We start from the raw sequence: 17,949 nt of genomic DNA, 5'->3' as shown, positions 1-17,949 counted from the left end.
AAGTTACCCACAGCTGAAGCATAAGCAGACTATCTTAAGGCATTACTGCTTCGCCCTGCAGCAGAACTGGAAGAATTTGAGTGAGTTCTAACTATACCAGATGTGCATGTCAGAAAAGAATGAATCTATATCAGCTGTGAAAACCAAACAAAAGTGATGCAAAGATTGCCATGGGTAACTGTGCAAAGATCTAAACAAAGGCTAACAAAAGAATACAAACGCAACAAAGGTACACAGGAGAACACCATTTTTAAATCAGTATATTTGTTGCAAAATGGCTTCTGGCATATATGAAGACAAGAGCTTGATATCTTCAGAAGTGTGTGTATTTGTGCGTGTGGCCCAGATGACACAGAGGTTGATGGACAGTAGTGCAACGTCGCCTGCTCCTGACAGGTCCTCCTTCACCCCAGACAGGCCAATCTGTACACACAGCAACACAGACGCACACAGCCCATCTCTGTCACCGCACAACCCATTTGTCATGTCAAATAGCCTCAGAGAGACATAGCGGTCAAGTTATAGAGGTGATTGTATCAAAGTGACCCCAATGCAATAGTCATAAATTGCTTGCTTACAGGGAGGTACTATATCCTTGTTCTATTGATAGAAGTGAAAACTAAAACTGGGAAAACTTTTTTCATGCACATTGAGAATAATTTGTGAGATTTTATGAAAAGGAAACAGTGAAAAAAAAACAGAATTTAATGTATCATATTTCTTACTTAGAGAAATGTTGAGGGTGAGGTGGTACTCAGCTGGAGCGGTCCACCTTTTTGTCTTTATCTTTCTCATTCTTTCCATTTGCTTCCTCCGCAGACGCCTCTTTGGTAGAAGTGGCTGTCTTCGGCCTTTCCTCTGGCTTTTCAGAAGGGTCCACCACTGTGGCGCCCCTGCTTGTGTTGCAACCCATGATTTGGAGAAGTCTAGGAGTCCAAAGTGCACTGCTCACCTGACGGAGACCAGGGGTGTATAGAGTGTATTAACACCAGTGATAACCTTAACACCTCTGTAAGTGTTGTGGACTCAGGTGTCTTTGTTCTCCATGGCAACCTTGAGACTTCCTGTTGTGTTTTGGGACCTTACTCTGAGTTTGTTTTATTTGATAAGCCTTTGTCTGCCTTTTTGTAATTATCTCCTAAGCAACACTGGTGGAGAATTAACCCAGTCGCATGCCAAATCCTAGTTACTGATAAACACAGAAGGGGATCGTATGTCAGTCAGAGGGCAGCCGCTGTTACCAACTTTCCCACGATGGATGTGCTAAGACTCTGTTTTCATTCAGTAAGAGGAACTGAAATGATTTTAGATGATGAAATGATGTAGTGAGTGCTTGGATACAGTAAAGGGGAAGCAAAATAAAGATGGAGTGTAAAGCAGGAAAACAATTATACTTAATCATAAATTTACTGCAAGTGCCACAAATAATATTAAGTCTCTTGCTCTTTGGTCTGGTCCGATAGCAGACTACTCCTCTGCTAAGTAGAACATGTTTTATAAAGCTTCTCAAAAACTTGACAAAAACAGCAGTGTGTGGCCCTGATGCAGAGTGTAAACCAGCTCCACCAGAGGGTGAATGAAAATTCAATAGAAATCACACAAGCTTTGCTGCTAATCCATGTGATAATTCTGCCCCAGGACAAACACTGAATAAGAAAGTTATCAAAAACAGACACACGACACATCAAACAAATAAAAGTGTTTTTAATTTTTTTATTGTCTTTGATACTGATAGCTTTTCAGAAAAATTTATTTATATTGACTTTTGGACATGCTTTAAAAAATTATTTGTGATTATGCAAAAAAAAAAGTTTCAAGTTTCAAATATGTGCAAGTTAAGTAATACTGGGCCACGATTAACATTAAAATAATACTTTTACTTTTACAAGTTAAATTCAGATTTAATTCGGAAAAACTCATTCTTCAGCAGACTATTAGAAAGAATGCTTTGCATCAAACAACGCATCATTTTTTCCCAGTGATGCTCAAATGATAAACAATATGTTATAATTATTGTAATATATGTAATATCTCTGAATAAAACTTGTGCACTTTCTATTCATTCATGAGAAGTGAAAAATCATGTTTCGCTGCTTTCAACAGTCTCAGTTTATCTTTAAAAATTTGCAGTATATTAAACAAATGCATCATTACAGGATAAAAAAATTAACAAATAGTATCCTAATCTAGATGATCACAATCAAATATTCATCCAGACCATAGATTGTGGCAAAGTGACATATGAGGGCATATGCTTTGTCGCCCACTAACAGTCTGTTTTTTATCCACAGAAAACTCTGCAGCCGTGCCCTACTTTAATTCATACACCACCATACACTTCCACGAGGGAGCTGCCCAGTATAACCACAACCTTCTTCAGCTGGCCACTGAGATGATGGCTAAGTGCCTTATTCAAGGACACCTAGACAATACTGTTGCTGTTAAAAATAGTGCAGAGCCAAAGAGCAAAAAGGTGAAATTACAGCTCAGACTGCAGACAGCAGTTTGAACTGGGAATGAAGTTGGCTCAAAGGAATTCTTAAAGCTGCAGTGTGTAAGATTTCATGGCATCTAGTGGTGAGGTAGCATATTGCAACCACCTGAACACCCCCACTCCTCCAATGCATGACACAGCCTATCGTGTTCATCAGGTGGTACTGTAGTCGTATACAACTGCATTGGGTAGCGAAATGTCAAGTGATGAGGTTAATTTAGAAACTGAATTTAATTAACTTTAGTGTGTAAAATTGTATGTCATAACTTCCATGTATGATAGTGAATATTACTTTTCCCATATTGTGGTATCATATTATTGCTCATGTTACCTATCTGTTTCATCTCTAGAGTCAGTGTTTGGTTTTTTCAGTCTCGGTTACTGTAGAAACAGCTGTGCACCATAGCGACCTCCATGAAAGTGACTCCCTGTGTGAATATAAAAGACTTATAAAGAAAATGAAATAATGCAATTATTGTTTTTAGGAGATTAGACAATAAAAATACAATTAGGAATTCTAAATTCCATTTCTGCTAATAAATCCACCTAAATCTTACAAACTGAACCTTAACAGATACTGCACCTTTAAAAGAAGACAGCTGTTCTGTGCTTTTTATCAACACATGATAATTGTTACAGTTTCAGAAACAGGACTAGAGTGAGACATCATGATCCTCTATATTCTAATGCAGGTTAGGCTTTGTAAGTGGTGAGAACTGGTCCTAGTTCCGTCCTGTGACACGATCGTTCACCACGTTCCTTAGTCGTCTCTCCAAGGCAGACTGATCATTCACCCGAAGCCTTTTTACAGAAGGACCATCGTCTCCCGGCTCCTCTTTTTTATCTAATGATGCCACACGGCATCGCCTGTTGACTGACCTCCCTGTTTTGATCATGTTATTGATCTCTTGCAGACGCTGTGAAAATAGGAAGGAACTCTTCAGTCTCGGTTGCACAGAGTTTCAGTACTATAATTACAGGATCACATTTTGACTGCTGAAAATTTTTCTAACATTTGTCCCACAGACCTCTGGGGGACTTGAGCTGAAGTAATAGCAGAGCCCGGCTGTACGAGGAGAGCTGGTTTCCCTGTTGTAAGGTGAAATGTAGATGGAGTGGCTGCTGAACAGCCGCTGCCTGCAGGGTGGGGTTTTCCACTGTCGGGGGTATGGAGACAAAGGAGGAGTATCAACCTGCACAAAAGTAATGCAGCATGTACTTGGTCATAAAAGATGAAGTGTTAGTGGTTATCACAGCATTTTACATTTCAGTGAATTGATCTCGGCTTATCTACTTCCCTCAGTGTTTTCCCTAACAGTCTTTTAGTGGGGAGGCCTGCCCATTTTTGCACATTCTTCCAGGCAAAACTGCTCCAAATCCTTCAAGTTGGATGAGTTCCAGTGGTGTATATGGTCAGACCACAGATTGTCTATTGGATTGAGGCCTGGGCTTTGACTGGGCCACCCCAACACATTTCTCCCTTAACCAACTGAGTGTGTATTTAGGGTCATTGTCCTGCTGGAAGGTGAACCTCCTTCACAGTCTCAACTCTCAGGCTGTCTGAAAAGGGTTTTCTTCCAAGAAAAGCCCTGTATTAAGCACCATCCATCACTCCTTTAAGTCTGACCAGTTTTCCCCAGTTCCTTCAGGTTTATTGTTGGTCTTTTAGATGTTTCTCCCATGAATGCCCTCCTTGCCAGGTCTGTGAGTTTTGCTGGGCAGCTCTCTCTTGGCAAGTGTACTGTGGTGCCTTATTCCTTCCACTCTGCTATTATAGATTAATGGTGCTTCATGAAATATTCAAAGTTTTAGATATTTTTTGTAACCCAACCATGATTTTTTGACTCTTGGGCTTTTCGGAGCAGGTACGACATGACAGGTGGACCTAAATGAAGTAATCATGTGATTTCTTAAGGTAATTGGTAGCACCAGAACTTATTTAGGAGCTTCACGGAAAGAGGTAAAAACAAATGCACACACCAATTTTCTTTTTTTTTAAATTTTTTGTAAATGCAACCTGCTCTGTGGTAGTGAAAGTGAGACACAATTATAGAATAAAGCTGGCCAGTTTAATGTGTCTGATCTCTTTGCATAGAATAGTGAGGTGAAAGGACAGAGGGAGTGGCTGCGTCATGTTGGTCAGATCAGCAGGAAAAGAGGGTTAGGGGTTGGGATTTGGGGTTTGAGTTTTGATTTAACTTAAATTCCCTACTGATTCAAATGTGGATGTGTGGTATAGGGAAAGCTGCATGTAACCATGGGGGCCTGAATTCAAGGCTTGGCGTAGCCCCAGGTCTACTATACTGGGGCCTATGGCCATTGGGCAGAGGGAGATGTGTCTTTCTGGAGAATATGATTGTTTTGTTATTGGGATGTTTTATTGTAGTAGAGGCTACCCTGAGAATTAGTAAGTGCTAAGTTTAGTGCTAGTGGGGCATGCATGGTTAAATAGGGTTAGGTTTAGGGTTTGGGTTGTGCTAGAGTTAGGGCTGACTGAGGGTAGAGGTAGGGTTAGGTTAGGGCTGGGGGTAGAGGTAGGGCTAGGTATATGGTTTGGTTTTGGCTAGTGCTAGAGGTGGGTGTAAGGGTTAGTTGTTAGGGTTGTGGTAGGGTTAGGGCTGAGGGTGGCGCTATGGTTTGGGCTTAGGGTAGAGGTAGGGTTAGGGCTGGGGGTAGAGGTAGGGTTAGGCTTAGTGATAGCGTTAGGGCTGGGGGCATTGGTAGAGGTTAGGTTTGGGTTAGGGTTAGGTGTTAAGCCTGGGGGGTAGAGGTAAGGTTAGGGTTAGGGTTAGGGTTGGGGTCAAGGTTAGAGACATGTACGAGAGCAAGAGGCTGGAAAGAAGAGATATCGTACAGTAGCTGGCAGAAATCAAAGATTACTTTTTTGATTATCTTTAGATTACATATTTAGATATGTATATTACATATTGTTCATAGTATTATGTATTAATATTACATATTTAGATGATAAGAAGGTCGTGGGTTCGCAACCCGGCCTTTCTGTGAGGAGTTTGCATGTTCTCCCTGTGCTTGCGTGGGTTTACGCCGGGTACTCTGGTTTCCTCCCACAGTCCAAAAACATGTATGTTAGGTTGATTGGTGAATCTAAATTGACCGTAGGAGTGAGTGTGAGTGTGTGAGGTTGTCTTTGTGTGTCTCTATGTGGCCCTGTGATGGACTGGTGACCTGTCCAGGGTGTACCCTTGCCTTTCACCCGAGAGAGAGCTGGGATAGGCTCCAGCAGATCCCCGTGACCCTGGCTTTCAGGAAAAAGCGGGTACAGAAGATGGATGGATGGATGGATGGATATTTAGATGATGAATTTAGGTCATGGTATGAATTAATGTGTTGACCCTCCCACAGATGTGCATAATAATTTGGGGGGGGTCAAAACATTGAAATATTCAAGAACTGCTTAACTATAAATGTTATATTAATTACATTTTTACATTGTTGGCCTAAAGAAATGCTGCTTTGTACTGTCCAGATAATGTGTAGTGTACAACCTGAGGAAAAAGTCACTGTTACAAGTTGCGCTGTGCACACACAGGTGAGAGAAGACACAAATGTGTAATGTGCAAAAAAACAAACAAAAAAAAAGTCAGTTTCACTTACCCCAGAGGTTGCAGAAAACTCCTTGGCAAAATGCTGCAACTTTGCTATGTAGACCTGGTTGTAAAAATAGATAAGATTGCCCCTCTCCTCCTGACAGGCTCCTGCATAATGTGTTGATGGTGTGCTGGGGGTCAGGATGCTGTCGCTATGCTCTCCATTATCTATAACCATCAATGTAATAAATAAAAGAAATATATACAATGTATTGCTTCAGCTGCACAATAGTGTCCGACCCTAGATTTGCTCTGTAAAGTGGTTTAAAGGGAACATAGTGGTGGTGAAGCCAAACAGGCAGGTAAATGAGAATTTTCTAATTCTATACCTAGAAATGTACAAAACAATATTTAACAAGATGCTAGTAACGGTGGAGACTTAAACTCTCAGTGTACAGAATGATTTACTATACAGCTTGTGAGGCTGTTTGTACTGTAATCAAGGATTTAATAAATCAACTCCTGTTTGTGGGGCTGAGAAAGAAGGAAAGGGAAGTCAAAGCAACACTAAATTCATATTGTTTATTTTAATATAAATTAAACGTCCTAATGTCTTGTCAGCCTTGCTGGGTAATTAGAATGTAATCTATACTAATACTACCACATGCATAATAGAAACATTTTGAAAATTATTTTTTACTGAAGGGTCTCTTACTGTTGTTTTCAAAGGGAGAATCGTCCATGTCTCTATCTGAAATTAACACACTTTTGCAGACCTAAAGACAGAAACAGACCATGTTCACAACGATTCAGTCAGTGTAGCCCTAACACATGTAAAATGACACTTAGATACAACTGGGACAAAGACTGAATCAGAAAATTAAGATTGAAGTCTTTTTCATATATTTTGTACATAAACTCACACTTTTATTGGCGAGTGGTTGAGACTTGTAGCACTTCATTATGTGCTTGAAGGGGATTTCCATTTTAGTAATCTGTGAAAAGAAAGCAAATACTGTAAGTTAATGAATATGTACTTTGTAATGAGGTCCAGGCAAAGGTGTCACATATAGTACATCTATTGATTTGTTAAAGAATGTTTTGTCATAGTCATAGCCACTAAGAATCAACATCCACCTTAGCAATGATGTAGATGGCACACATTAGCAGTTGGTCCAGGTGGCGATCTACCATGAGACAGGAGAAGTGTACCAAAGAGTACTCGAAGCAGGTCCAGATCTTCAACCGCAGCTCAGCAGAAATGTTCAGCGTGGAACACAGCTCCCTCAGACGCTGGCCCATCAAGCTGTAAACCTGAAGTAAAGAGAAAACATGTCCATGCTCAACATATCATAATTAACCTTTCAATTATAAGTTTGATTTGAAGCCAGGCAGTGCACCGTGGGAGACTGAGTTAGTGTGAGGTAGATCATTAGACCTTGCGAGCAAACAGATGGAGAGAGCTGTGTCTCTGAGGGCTATTTGCAGATGATGGGGAACACTGTTGTTCTGTGCTGGCAGAAAGGTCAGCTCCCACACTGACGCCCGCTGCCAAAAACAGAAACTGACCATTTAATCCAGAATAAAAATACACAAATCAATTTGCAATGTAATACACTGACATTTATTGAAAATGCATTCAATGCAAATGAAAGGCAGTGCAGTAATCAAAAAGGAGCTGCGATACCTCCTGGTTGGTTTCCATCAGATTGCATTTCTGTCTTCTTTGGATCTTCTATCTGTGTAGGTGGAATTACCTGCATATGACACAGAGCCCCCATTAAAGAATCTAGTACTGTATGTTATTTAAGTGGTTTGGTCCTTTGATAAAAGATCTATATTTTATCCGAATTTATAAAGGAAGGAAAAACATCTTTTGGTTTAATCTTTAAAAGAAATCACTGCCACCTTGATTATAAGATAACACACAGGTGTTTCAGTGAATACAGGTTTTTACCCACCTGTTGGCAGGTATGCAGATGACCCTCATTGGCTCTGACTTCTTCCCATAGTGGTGAGGTGCTGGTCCAGGCCAAGCTTTCAAGGATTTTCTCTTCCAGTTGAGCGAGGTGACTGGCAACAGTGTGAGACAGTTTCACTTGAGCCCGCAGCACCAGCTCAATCACCTGTCATACATCATGGGAAAACAAGTGTCAAAGCTAAAGGGGTCAGTCTTTTTTTTTTTCTTCTTCTTAGTACTGAATCAAATGTTAAAGTATCTGCAAAAAATGTTAGATTCTCAGTTTTTGCTCTCTAAACACGCACACATGCAGGGATACACTACATAACATGAACAAATTTAGAAACGCACCCTCCAGAAGTGGTATGGTGCCAGTTTGTACATCTGAAGGAGCAGAGGGAAGTCACATGGTAGATGGTTTGAGAATATGGTAATCTCCAGACAACAGGCAACCAGGCAGCGCTGAACGAGATCGTTTTCCAAAATGCCCTGCAACAAACCCACACACATAAGCACAAGCGCTTTGCTTCAAAAAATAACACCTGCAATCTGAAAGCCATTAAATATACACAACACTGTGTATCACTGACTGTACGTACAGTGCCCCTAGTGGGAATAAAACACTTTTGCTAGACAGCAGTTCCCATTGTGGCCACAGGAGGGCGGTACACTCACTGAGACGTCACTGATGCCCAGCCTAGTCCTCTCTTCACTGACAAGATTCTCTAGGATCCTGTAATACCAGATAACAGCCTCACAGCAGCACTTTGCTGCTACCTCTGTGGAAAATATATGAAGTTTTTCTATAAATACAAATCAAAAAGCATTCTCCATTCATTTATCCTCAATATTTGACTTATTATCCCTTCCCCTCATCCCATTTTTCACCCACTTCAGTCACTGAATGTGTTGGTGTACCTTTGGTCTTCTCATTTCCGGCATTTTCCCTGTGGTGTTGCAGGAACGTGTGCAGCATATGTTTTAGTCTTGTTTTAATTGCCTCTGTTGGATCTCTGGAGCAGGCCCTAAGCAGGAGATGTAGTTTGGAATATGAACATGTTAAAAAAACAAAAAAACAACAAAAACATAAAAACAGAGATGGAGCTGGAGTTTTTGGTTGGAAAGCTACTGAAAAGTAAACAAAAGCCTCGCAGGTTAGTTTTGCAAGATCTAACTGCACTTAAAAAATCCATAATAAAATTGAGAATTGAAAAAGTAAACAGAAGCCTCCTTGAATATAAGGTTTACACAGACCTTTGGTGCAAAAAGCACCATGTGTTAAATACACTGAGAAGCCTATGAGTGCTGTTTTTTTTTTTTTTTTTTTTTTTTTTATTTGTAACTATCAGTGAGTGTGTGAGCCACTACTTGCTTGTTAATAACATAACCTACAGAGATCACCATTAACGGCACCCCTTCATGTTTTGCATAACCTGTCGACTCTCTTCAGACACAAATGGAAATGTGCAAATTTATATTATCAGGATTTTTTTTATTTTTTTGCATCTTACATTATTATTATTATTAATTTCAAAGAAGAAAGAAAAAAATGACATGGAAAGCAATAAAGGCACCCCTCCTTAATATTTGATTGCACACCCTTTGGAAGCGATGACAGCCTCCAAACATTTCTTGTAGCCAATACTGATTTCACAGCAATCTTTGAGTTTTTCTATTTTTTCCTCCTATTGTTTTTTGTTTTAAATTGTTGTTTATCATTTGCCCTCTTATATCAAAAAAGCTGTTTCACTTGATTCTTTTTTTTTTTTTTTCAGGAGATATTCCACATTAAGTACTTGAACTTCATGGCTGCCAATAATGGTGAGCAGGACTGTAGCTGTATTATGTGTAGCAGCATAGTGTGGGTCTGTGATGCTAACCTGAACATTGTGATCAGGCGGTCACTGGGGCCAGGCCTCGGCTTTCCTGGGTTAGTCTGAGGCTCGGTTGCCATGGTGACCTTCACGCTTGCACAGGATGAGAGTCAGAGCTGAAATAATCATCTAATTAAGAAACACTGAATTAGGGCTCATAAACACTTACAGTACGATCTGTGATCAACCTAAACCAATAAATGGCTTTAATAAACATAATAAAAATAGATGAATACATCAATAGTAGAATGACATTTGGCCAGGATAGTTTTGATTTTGTTTTATTCAGCCTGATAATAGTTTTTTTATGAGAAACTAAGGACAATGGAAGCAGCAACAGTACGCTGCTAACACATGACTGTGGTGTCTGTGATGGTTTCTACAGGAGCTTGTAGGAATAGTTTGAAACTTCTTTGATTTCTGGACCAGTTACGTGAGAAAACAGCCCAGAGCAGACTCTGATTGTTGTACGCTAAAAATGAAGAGGGAAAACTGTAGCCACCCTGGGCCTCAAAAATCTGACGGGCATCACTAAAACTGTAAAACAATATCTACTGTAGTTCGTTTAACATCAACACAAAACAAAAATGTCTGAAACCACATGGTGGTTTTAGCAGGAGTTTGCTGGCTGTTGCCTAGAAACATTTACGCAACGTTATTCCCCCACCACCAAAAATACAGCTTTGTGATTGCATTTAAATGAAAAAAGTTGTATATGATTTCAGTTTAGAAGTGGTACTAGATGTATTTTTATTCTAACACACTGCTCTCTCTAGCATCATGCTTAGTGTACAGAGATAAGAGTTATGTCAGTCTTCTCACAGGCAAGAAAACCTCCCAAACATGGAATATTGCTGGACAAGATGGACATGGCAACTTAAAAATACAATTGAGAAGTTTATTGTTCAGTTTCCAGCAATTTCAAAAAAAAAAAAAAAAAAAAAAATTTTTTGCAGTGTTACAGACTTATTAATACTTAAGCATAAGAGTTAAAACCTCTGCCTGGTAACACCTTCCCCCCACCACAACCATTTTAGCCCATCCGCATGTCTATTGGCTGTCCTCCCTGAATGGAGACTCTGTTTCTCTAATCATTCCCACATGGTCTGTTTATCACGCAGGACTGTCCTCACCGAGTCAGACCGAGTCAGACAGATCTCAGGTCGACAGGGTCTACAAATGACTTGTGGTGTGTGACACATAGGTGTGTGACACGGGATGAAACACAAGCCGAGAGACTGTAAAAGGAGGTTAACTGAGGTTTTACGAAAAAGAGTGTGTGTTTTATAAGTTAGTGGCTGCAAACTCTGTGTAGTGCCATGTAAGTCTGTATGGGGTTGGGCACAATCTGTGTGTCATACTTAAACACATCATATGTCATAACAGAAAGCACATGGCATTTTGGTAAACCAACCAAGTATTTTTTGTGGCAGTTTGTTTTATATTTCCTCTTGTAGCCATTTTGATCAGATTCAGTTATTAGATGTAGCCTGGTCAGATTATATGGGTATAGTTATCTACTGCCAGCTATTATCTTTCTTGGGGACATACTTGGAAAGATTACAGGCGGTCTGTCTCTTGATTTTTGTATTCAAAATGCAAAGGATTATTGTTTGACTAAGAGTCTAAGGTTGCAAATTAAATTTTATTTTAATACTGAAGAAATCCTTTTTATTCTTAATTAATCAGAAGCAGAATTTGCCCTATAAAATGGGATCTACAAATGTCTGGTGTTGCCTGGTTGATCATGCAACTGTTGCAGCTCTAATTCTGCCACAAACGAAACGTGACTCCCTGTCTTGAGCCAGTGTTTGGTTTGTCCGCTCTGGGCTACTGTAGAAACAAGGAGGTGCTGCCTCCATGACAGGAGATCTGCTCCCTGTGTAGATTTAAAAGGCTCATTCTAATATTAAGAAAATGCAACAGTTGGTATTTTCCTGTGATTACACTTTAAAACAAAATGAGATCTGACTCATTTCCACAGCTGCACAAGATCAGTCACATACAACTAATGCAAAGAAACAGGAACCTGAAAATACATAGCTCTTCATACACATGAATCACACTGTAGCCTGTTGCATCCATGCAAGCCGAGTGATCACGAAGGCTCTGATTTGTTACGAGATTGTTGTTTATCCTCCTTTGTGTCGTTACAAACATGTTCCAGAAAATAGAGAATACAGGAAAGAGTGAAAAATAAACATCAAATTAACTTTATATTTAGCACCTTGTTTTATCTTACCTAAATGGGTTTGGCTTTTGTCGGTGCATATAGCTGCCAGTCCATTACTCTGAAACAAGTAATTAGATGATGTCATCCTTTGTTTGTTTGGTGCTTTTATTTTGCTGGGAACTCATAAATCCCAAATAAACATACATTGTACATAATACATAATCAGTGGCCTGTGTTATTTGGGTCACACCCAGTTCCTGTTCTTCTTCCAGAATGGCCTGACAGAAGTTGCATCAAAATAGGTGTTACTTTCTCTTTCAGACATGTGCTACATGTTTAAATGTCACTTTAGATGACTTTGGACTAATTCTGTTTTTGATTATCAGTAAAACGTTACTGTACAATGCATTGAGCATTGGCTGCAAAAAAAAAACCCAAAACAAAACAAAACAATTTTAAATGCTCGACTATTAACTGTGGAGGGTCAGTTTCTGGAAGAAGTACTGTTAAATGGAGACTGAGGCTTTAATTTAGCTTACATTTGGCATTTCCTGGTATCAGTCAGGCTACCTACATTCAACTGTAGTCAACTCAAAGTGGTTCAAAGACACTTACCGGTGTTTGTGACTTTTGTGAGTGGTTTTTGGTGGGTTTTCAGAAGCCGGACTGAGGGTGTCCTGGTCTAACAGTCCCCTGTGTGTTGCTCACAGTAGCAGCAGAGGTGCAGCATGGTTCAGAGCAGTCAACCTGTGGCTCTGCAGACAAGAGGAAGTTCAGCCCACTGGCCTCTTTTGAGTAGACAAGCCCCAACTTGTCATGTATGTCTGGTTGCTATGGAAAAACACTGAGCAGCAGCAGCAGTGGTGCTGACATACACAGGGCACCGAGCACCACCAAGTGGAGGAATGGAGGATTTCTAATAGAGAGGAACAGCCTGTTAACCCTTCAGTATGACCTTCAGCTACATGCACTGTGGCAAAAAACTAGTTTCCAAGCATTTGCTTACTAATTGATGGAAGCCTTGACTGAGAAAATGTAGAAAAAGCTAAACAGACTTTAACCCGGTGATGTCACTCTAGAGATCTTTTAAGATTTAGTGGATCACCAACATGCTATGTACTGAATGTGTCATCACAATGCCTAATCCAGCGCTGAAAGAAATCTGTAACTCTTTTTTTTTTTTTTTTTTTGCAGGTTACACTTTGAATATTGATAATACTTTAGCAATCACTACTTTCTGATTTGCACTTTGATAAATGCAGGGAGAGGAATAAAAAAAAAAAAAAACTGCTTTCATCCATGGTTCAGTTGCCACAATTTGAGTAACTACCATTTATTTGTCATTTAAAAGATTTTATGCCAAGACAACCATAAGAGTTTACACCAAAGCTCACAAGCAAAACCCTGAATAGTGTCACTGAATCTGCTTTTAAGAGCGAATACCAATATGGAGATGAAGTGGACAACAACTTTGTGACATTGATGACATTGGGAATAATCCACCCCCCCCAAAAAAAGCAACAGGCAAAGGCACACTTAATTAGTCAGATAGTCAGAAGAATATGTTTAATAAAAATAATTAAACCTCAATTTCCTCTATAGAACTTCATAGAAAGTAATCCAATAAATTACAAATGACTTAAGACACATTTTCCTGCACTACATAAAGAATTACTTTGACTACACAGAGCACAACTTGCAAATATTACAACTGTCCAATGAAAGAAAAAAAAAAAAAACAGACAAAAACTGACCAGGGTGACATTTAGGATATTATCAGGATTGAAATAAAAATACAAAACTAGTGATGCTAGTTTTGTCATCTCACTGATTACATGTATGAAAACTGAAAAGAAAACCTGTACAGCAGTAGTGTGTGTTTTGTCATTCCTCTTGCATATTGGTCACCAGTTACTTGTGTCTGTGATTGACGCAGGTTTGACACTGCTTCTCTATCACTCGCAGTGCTTTGGGAGTCCTTTTACAGTACAACCTATAAAAATGCAAATAAAAGGAAATTAAATCTAAAGTGAAAAAGTCCAATCTTTCTACCACTCCCACCCCCCCCGGTTGTGTCCTAAAAATAAACGCTCAGCACAGTCATCAACCCATAGCTGTGGGGCAACAAGAATGAGCAAAGGTCGTTAGATCAGTTACCTACAGTGGAAGTAACAATGGCTGGGTGTTTGCATAAGGGCACTACAAGTTTAAAGAGAGCAGAGGTGCAGATATACAAAATGACAGTGGCATGTTTAAGTTCATTGCTCAGACATAGAAAAATACCATACTGTTAGTAATAATATAAAAAAATCCAATTGCATTGCAAGCAAACCCATAACAAGGTCTATATATATATATATATATATATATAACAGGCATATAAAGAAAACCACTTTAAAGCAACATTTAAAAATTAGATGTTTTCAGTCTTTGTGTTCAGACTGCAGGGTTGTTATCCCACTAGAGAACAATGCTACAGCAATACTTAAGAACTAAATGGACTGAGTTCATTTAGACTCTAACACAGAGGGGGAGGGGGAACCCTGTCTGGGTGCCCGGTTGTCCCCAGTCCCAAATCAAAAACTTCACCTCAGAGATTCTGAAATGTGTATCTTAACAGTCCACTGTGTAAAAGCAGTCCTAGAGCAAGCACTGTTGTGCTAGTGAAAATTACAAAGGTTCTTCGCCTTGAGTGAACTCCAGTGTTTACACTGTGTGTATCCAGGGTACAGCTTAAAATCAACAAAATGCACAAGCATAGGGGAACAAATCTGAGCAGTCGGTTTGTCGCACAGACGTTAAATGAGAGTGAGGTACAGGATAAGGGCACTTCTACATCTAGCTGAAGCTCCATTCATCAGCAGAACAGAGAAGAGGGTGAAGTGAGAGACACACACACACACACACACACACGCGCGCGCGCGCGCACACACACACACACACAACACTGCAAACACCCTGCGAAAACAAGCTGCTATTATTGAGCCCTTCCTGAAGCTAACCCATCTGGCACTGTAAAAATGTAATACTCAAGACGATGACAATTACTACAATCTTAGCCAGGACTTGAACTATATTGTGCTTGTGACGTGTTATCTTCTCTAAGACTTTGGTAGACAGGTGGTCATACAAAATGAAAATTTCCTCCAGATTTGTAATAAGTCATGCTTGAAGGTCAGAAACACTTTCTATTAGTCATAGCTTAATACACGACATTCGCACTGGAAAGTCATGGAAGAAGTTGATACCAGGTGAGAAGAGCAGTTCAGCCAAACAAAACAACACAGCGGAAGCTCCGTTTAAAAAAAACAAAACAAAAAAAAACAAAAAAAAATTCCTCTGACACATTTCACGCACAATGAGGATGTCATGTACAGGTACAGCAAGAAATCACACCCATGCAGATGTATATTTGCACAGTGAAGCCAATCTATTTAGCACAGTTGAGGTAAGATGCAGTCAAATACACCGGGGCTGTAGTAATAATATCCATGTCATCAAAAGAGTCCTGAACGTTTGCACTATGCAGAAACCACAAAATTCTTTCAGGACCTCAAACAGTCACAGGGCAGTTTTTTTTTTTTTTTTTTGGCACACAGTAAAATGGTTGTTTTCTGTCCCCACAGATCAAGGAGTTCAATAGACTGACAGTGTAGTCAAAATCAACAGATGTGCAAGTGAGCATGTACGCCTACTGGGGGAAACTAAAGTGCGCCTTAGACGTGTTGTGACACGGTAACGTGAAAATGAAGAGTTTGTAAAATTACATACCCAACTGAAAAATGCGAAGAAAAAAAAAAATTATCACAGCAGAGATTTAAATGATCCATTACCCATTTAAGCTTATGTATTTGACTGAAAAGTAACGTAACACTAATAAAGTTGTCCTCCCCTGTAAAGTGAAGCAATATTAAAGAGGGAGCTTCAGGTAATTCTGTTTCAAAAAAAGGGGACAGCAACTATTTCAGCAACGGTAAGCAAAGGTAAGCGACAGGTAGGTGAGGCTGCGCGAGTTGTGCACTGGGGTGGAACATGGCAGACAGAGAATCTACAGCTTCAGTGACATTCATTAGCTGCCCAAGTTATTGCTGACATATCCAATGTATGATCTGCAAAGCGTTAAGTGTCAACGAACCTGTAAAAGTACTGAATATTTACAAGAGGAACTAACATGTTTGTCAGGTGTCATTCCCCCAACACCCAACAATCAAAATATATTAATAGTACAGCTCAACGAGCATGTTGATGTAGTTTCACTTTTTTTTTAATAAAATTAAATCCTGACATAATTACAATAATGCCTTTTTTTGTTGCAATTGTACATTATTGTGTGGTACAAGTTCACAGAGTTCTGATATTTACTAAAGTCTGACATGCAAAATGTCTCAAAACAAGACTACCTTGTGAACAAACACTGAAATTTTATTTCAGTTCCTTTTAAGTCAGTTTTTTCCTGTTTTTTTTTTTTTTTTTTTTTTTTTTTTAAGGGTTTTGTAGTCTTTATTACACAACATTTTAGTTTAGATTTTCTATTTACATGTAAAGAAACAACGTAAGTGCTGGAAAATCCATATACGTATATGTGAATATATGTATACATTTCTAGGCAATACATAAATAAATTTATAATTATATTATTCATAGAATCAGTCCTCATCACTGGAGTCAGAATCGTCTGAGGATGAGGAAGAGCTCCCAGATTCCGATGAAGAGGACTCGGCTTTCCCTGAACCTTCTGGACCGCTGTGCTCTTTTTGTTCCGCTGACTCCTCCTCCTCTTCATCGTCTTCTTCGTCCAAAGCCTCTTCTAATGCCTCATCTTCATCCTCTCCGTTCTTCTGTGCTGCTGGCCGCTTGGTCTCCTGTGACGATGACTGGGAGGCTGCAGACGGAAGAGGAGCAGGAGGAAGGCTGGGGTCACTGTTTGAGCTCTGCGGCTGTGTGGCAGACACAGGAAGGTTAAGGCCTGGAGTGAGAAGCATCCCTGGGTAAAGCATACTGGAGAGTAACAACGGGTTAAGAGACAGTGGGTGACTGGAGGCTGCAGAAGCAGCTGAAGCACTTTGTGGGGCAGTGGCAGAGGAAGTGGAGCTGGAAGTGGAAGAAGGAGTTGTGTTTGAGCCCTCTGTCCTTTCTCCTTTGGTGTCTGAGGTGTGAGAAGGGGCTTTAGAGGCAGACGGCTCTCCTTTTGCACTGCTGGAGGTTCCCTTAGTCTTTTCTTCTGAGCCTCCTGTGCCCTCCTGAGCAGGCTTTCCGAGCAGGCTGCTCATGCCAAGCAGGTTTGGCAATCCAGCCATACCAGACAGCATCATAGGAAACATGGCAGCTAAGTTGCTTGCAGCCAGGTTGCTAGCGTCAGATGGTAGCCCCATCAGTCCCGCAGTGAGCTGCAGGGACTGTAGACTCTGAAGGTTTTGCTGGAAGGCCTGCAGGCTGCTGAGGTCCATTCCAGACAGGAGGCCGTTGGCTACCAGGGGGTTAAGGCCGAGGGCCGAAGCTGCTGGGTTTGGTGCTGCTGCCGCTGCCGCCGCCACCGCCGCCGCCTTGGCCAGAGGATTCTTGGGTCGACGTCCGCGCCGGCTCACCTCCTCGGGAACGATGGGTCCCGTCAGGATCCTGTCAAACATGCTCTCTGGGAGGTAACCCTGGATAAAACACGGAACATATATTCAGAGTTAGCAGGTTTAAACAGCATAGCCAGAGATGATGATTCTTCACAAACATTACAGTATATGAGGTAACTGTCGGGTAAACTGGCATATTCACTCATTTTATTAGAGCCAACACTAATGCAGGATAATACAAAAGCAATGCAAATAATCTGGCAACAAACTGGCAACTGAATGCATGATATTTTTCTTGGAAACTGGAAATGGAAACTGTAGTTTTAGTTTAACCTG

At 40.3% G+C, this 17,949-nt stretch overlaps 2 protein-coding genes and 1 long non-coding RNA gene across 13 annotated transcripts in view; all 3 read right to left on the bottom strand.

The window, feature by feature from the left end:
- Positions 1-232: 232 nt before the first annotated feature.
- On the bottom strand, positions 233-1,101 carry LOC113122593 (uncharacterized). The gene is made up of 2 exons (XR_003294878.1): positions 726-1,101; positions 233-423 (listed from the first exon to the last, which is right to left on the bottom strand). It is a non-coding gene; the product is annotated as an uncharacterized LOC113122593 (long non-coding RNA).
- Positions 1,102-1,701: 600 nt separating this feature from the next.
- Positions 1,702-12,892, bottom strand: LOC113122698 (retinoblastoma-like protein 2). Of its 6 annotated transcripts, none has more exons than XM_026294202.2 (15): positions 12,665-12,892; positions 12,119-12,167; positions 9,883-9,969; positions 8,921-9,027; positions 8,678-8,781; positions 8,354-8,491; positions 8,004-8,168; positions 7,730-7,799; positions 7,481-7,590; positions 7,180-7,356; positions 6,966-7,037; positions 6,758-6,818; positions 6,110-6,270; positions 3,523-3,687; positions 1,702-3,411 (listed from the first exon to the last, which is right to left on the bottom strand). In XM_026294202.2, the coding sequence occupies exons 2-15, from the start codon at positions 12,145-12,147 to the stop codon at positions 3,217-3,219; spliced, it is 1,641 nt and encodes a 546-aa protein (XP_026149987.1). In that variant the 5' UTR covers positions 12,148-12,167; positions 12,665-12,892; the 3' UTR covers positions 1,702-3,216. The 6 variants fall into 6 exon arrangements, with proteins under 6 accessions (XP_026149987.1, XP_026149988.1, XP_026149991.1 ...); XM_026294203.2 differs by having other exon boundaries at positions 9,883-10,005; positions 12,665-12,891; XM_026294206.2 differs by having other exon boundaries at positions 9,883-9,992; positions 12,665-12,891.
- A 697-nt stretch (positions 12,893-13,589) lies between these two features.
- Positions 13,590-17,949, bottom strand: part of chd9 (chromodomain helicase DNA binding protein 9) — a 65,454-nt gene continuing 61,094 nt past the window's right edge. For all 6 annotated transcript variants that reach the window (XM_026293399.1, XM_026293400.1, XM_026293401.1 and 3 more), the window contains one exon: positions 13,590-17,694. In XM_026293399.1, coding sequence (XP_026149184.1) covers positions 16,696-17,694 — 999 coding nt within the window. In that variant the 3' untranslated portion in view covers positions 13,590-16,695. The remainder of the gene's footprint in view (positions 17,695-17,949) is intronic.

This window comes from Mastacembelus armatus, chromosome 3, assembly GCF_900324485.2.
Source record: "Mastacembelus armatus chromosome 3, fMasArm1.2, whole genome shotgun sequence".
Taxonomy (NCBI): Eukaryota; Metazoa; Chordata; class Actinopteri; order Synbranchiformes; family Mastacembelidae; genus Mastacembelus; species Mastacembelus armatus.
This window is presented reverse-complemented; position numbering and strand designations above follow the sequence as displayed.